The sequence below is a fragment of the Sceloporus undulatus genome, chromosome 2, assembly GCF_019175285.1.
Source record: "Sceloporus undulatus isolate JIND9_A2432 ecotype Alabama chromosome 2, SceUnd_v1.1, whole genome shotgun sequence".
In the NCBI taxonomy this organism is placed as follows: Eukaryota; Metazoa; Chordata; class Lepidosauria; order Squamata; family Phrynosomatidae; genus Sceloporus; species Sceloporus undulatus.
The window spans coordinates 71,176,462-71,179,870 of NC_056523.1; the positions used below are offsets into that span (position 1 = coordinate 71,176,462).

Here is a 3,409-nt window from a genome sequence, read left to right on the forward strand (position 1 = left end):
TTGCTTGAAGAGTTGAAATTGCATTTTGTTTTCTCTTCTGCAGGAAAAAGTATCAAGTTAGTAGCTGAGTAGCTACTTTTATACAAAGCATGTAACTCAGTGTTATCAGAAAATAATTGTAAGCCAAGAACCAGAATAAAATAAACTTCTTTGTTTTCCCTCTTCCCATTCAGGCAAAGCCTTTGGTTGTGTAGGAGGCTACATTGCCAGCACCAGCTCTCTGATAGACACTGTTCGTTCCTATGCTGCTGGCTTCATTTTTACAACCTCTCTGCCACCCATGCTTTTAGCTGGAGCACTAGAATCTGTGAGAACTCTAAAAAGTCCGGAGGGGCAAGCCCTTCGTCGCCAACACCAGCGCAATGTTAAACTCATGCGACAAATGCTGATGGATGCTGGGCTTCCTGTTGTGCATTGTCCCAGTCACATCATTCCTATCAGGGTGAGTATTTAAGATTTCCCAACTTGAAGGAGGTATCTGTTAAACATAAGCAAAACAAATTCCTTGCTGTCTTAGGTACTACAGACTTGGTTTTTTTAGTCTATAGAGGTAGCCAACCAACCTGTTGAAAATGTGTGAGGAGCTATGGCCTCCAGAAACTGCAACTTCCATTGCCCTTAGCAATAACATTTACATTTCTGTACCACTTAACTCAGCACCATCACCATTGGCTATGCTGACGTGCTTATGAGAATTGTAGGCCCGGTACAAACCGCCAGGATGCGGCGTACTGGTGGCGATACTAGGGTTAGGAAGCGCACACCAACCGCACACTTCCTAACCCTAGCATGTCACGGCAGCGGCCTAATGCTGCCTCCCATCCATACAGGGGCCGCCATCATGATGTAAGCGATGCACAGCGTACAGTCACTGATGCGCCACAGTGTGCCAATGGGCATTCGTGATGTTTTCCGGGTGCCACTGGCAGCTTATGTCAGTGACACGCCACAGTATGCCAATGGCGCACATGTGACTTCTGCCAGGCACTGGAAAAAGAACCTGCGCATGGAGGCTATGCGGTTTGGCAGCTGCGGCCTCCCTCCTCAGGTAAAACAGGTGGCTCCAGCCCACCCTTTCGGGGCGGTTTGTTTTGCCCCATAGATTGAAATATCTGGAGGTCCATGCTTGTTCACACTTGCTGTAGAATATGAAAAAAAGGCTTTTTAAATGTGATGATTGTTACAGATATGTGCTATGTTGTTTGTCTTTCCATTTTAAAATATTGAACTTTAATTCTGTAAGCCCTGGTCCATAGAAACCCTACAGAAGTTCTACTGCATTGCTTCTTCCTAGTACTAAAACTTTTAAGTGCCAGCCTCTGTTTCTTAGTGTTTACTGTGGGCTTACTGGAGAATAGAAATTGAGTATTGAGATGAGATGAAGCTCCACTTAGGTTCACTTAGGAACTATAGTTTTGTGAGACATTTAACCTTCTCTGTCAGAGTGCTCTGGTGCCACAATAAACTACAATTTCCAGGATTCCCTAGGACTGAGCCAGGGCTGTTAAAGTGGTTTCAAACCGGATTGCTTCTGCAGTGTGTTTTTTATCTTAGTTTGTTGGAGGACCTACAATATCAGAAAGGATGCACTCATATCCATTGTTAGCGAGGAAGCATAGGGCCATGCTACTTGTCTTCTAGTATATGAATGTGCCTTCTCTTCTGCCTGCCAGCCTCCCTCTCTCCCCACCCCCAGATTTTGCCCTCTCTGCTTCCCCAGCATTTTCTCCTAGTTCTGCCTAGTATTTGATTGGTCATAGCAGATGCTGCCAGTTGTGAGAAGTACAGTAAGTAAGCATTGGTCCCTTCATTTGGAGAGTTCTACCATAAGAATGCTTTCGTCTTAAACATTATAAGTAATTGTGCTTTCAGCCTAGGATTTCATAAGCATTGCAGACCTTTCTAGAATAATAGTAGGTATCAAACCTCAATTTTAGGTTGCAGATGCTGCTAAGAACACTGAGATCTGTGACAAAATGATGAGCCAGCATAGTATCTACGTCCAAGCAATAAACTATCCCACTGTGCCACGTGGCGAAGAGCTGCTGCGTATTGCTCCTACGCCTCATCATACTCCACAGATGATGAACTATTTTATTGGTGAGTAATAATAATAATAAATACATTGTTTATTAATAGACTGCTTTTCCTACGATCAAAGCGGTGTACAGCATATAATATAGGTACAATAAAATAAAATGGGACATTAAGACAATTTAACACACATTAATACAAGTTACAATCCAATATCAGTTATCTAAAAACATACTATTCAAAATATTAAAATCCCAGGTATATATACATCGTAATCAATCAGGGAAGACTTTTATTACAAGGAATTGGGAGGATAAGCTTGTAGGAAGAGGTAGGTTTTTAATGCCTTTTTAAAGGCCTCCACCGTTCCACTAAGGCGGAAGTCTTCTGGTAGAGCATTCCAAAGAGTAAATGGATATGAAAGCATAACAGTGTTTTATAAGGTATTTCATCTGTTAGATGAGAAGTTTTTCACCTCTATTAAATTAATACTTTATTACAATCATAGACTAGCATATGGGGATGGTTCTGGGAGATTGAGAAAACCAAACCATTGCATTTGTGGCTCGATTCGGGTTAACAGATTCTGGGATCTGAGGGCTTTAGGAATAACACTTAAAGGGTCCAATAACCATATGTGGTGTGGTCTGCAGTTAGCTCTCCCCTTGTCTGGTAGATAAATCAAGAGTTGTGACTGTCAGAAACTTATGAAACACCATAAAATGTGGAATATAACTGAGTAATATAAATATTAACCGATGAATTAAAAATCAGGACTGTACATTTGCTGATACGAATATTTCCTTTCACCTCTTCTTACAGAGAACTTGCTAGGAACTTGGAAGGAAGTGGGTTTGGAGCTGAAGCCGCACTCCTCAGCTGAATGCAATTTCTGTAGGCGACCCCTCCATTTTGAAGTAATGAGTGAAAGGGAAAGATCCTACTTCAGCGGAATGAGCAAACTTGTATCAGCTACCGCTTGAAGAAATCTATAGCCCCATACATGTCTTGTCGTCTTATAGTCAGATTGTTCATTGTAACCTGTTACCTGCATATTACTTGCATTTTATTCTACACAATTCCTCCAAATAAACTTTGGTGTTATATCAGTTATGTATTTTACATGGATGCCTTTCATTTTCCTATTCAGCTTATGGTTGAACAACATTGACTTGCTGTTTAATTAGTAATTAATTCATTTAGCATGGGTCCCTGTTAAAAAGTGGCTATAGCTTAAAAGAGATCTATCTGCCTGTGTCCTTACGGGCCAAATAAACACATCCTGCCAGTGATCAGTCTGGACAAAACAGGGCCCAGTCCTCGGTTCTGGTGTGAACTGTCTGGACAATGCCTGGCTTGTTCAGTGCTGAATCTG

At 41.7% G+C, this 3,409-nt stretch overlaps 1 protein-coding gene across 2 annotated transcripts in view; it reads left to right on the forward strand.

Moving 5' to 3' along the window:
* ALAS1 (5'-aminolevulinate synthase 1) overlaps positions 1 to 3,147 on the forward strand; it is an 11,488-nt gene extending 8,341 nt beyond the window's left edge. For both annotated transcript variants that reach the window (XM_042453752.1, XM_042453753.1), the window contains 3 exons: positions 174 to 442; positions 1,938 to 2,100; positions 2,857 to 3,147. In XM_042453752.1, the coding sequence (XP_042309686.1) occupies positions 174 to 442; positions 1,938 to 2,100; positions 2,857 to 3,017 (593 nt within the window). In that variant the 3' untranslated portion in view covers positions 3,018 to 3,147. The remainder of the gene's footprint in view (positions 1 to 173; positions 443 to 1,937; positions 2,101 to 2,856) is intronic.
* The last annotated feature ends 262 nt before the right edge of the window (positions 3,148 to 3,409 follow it).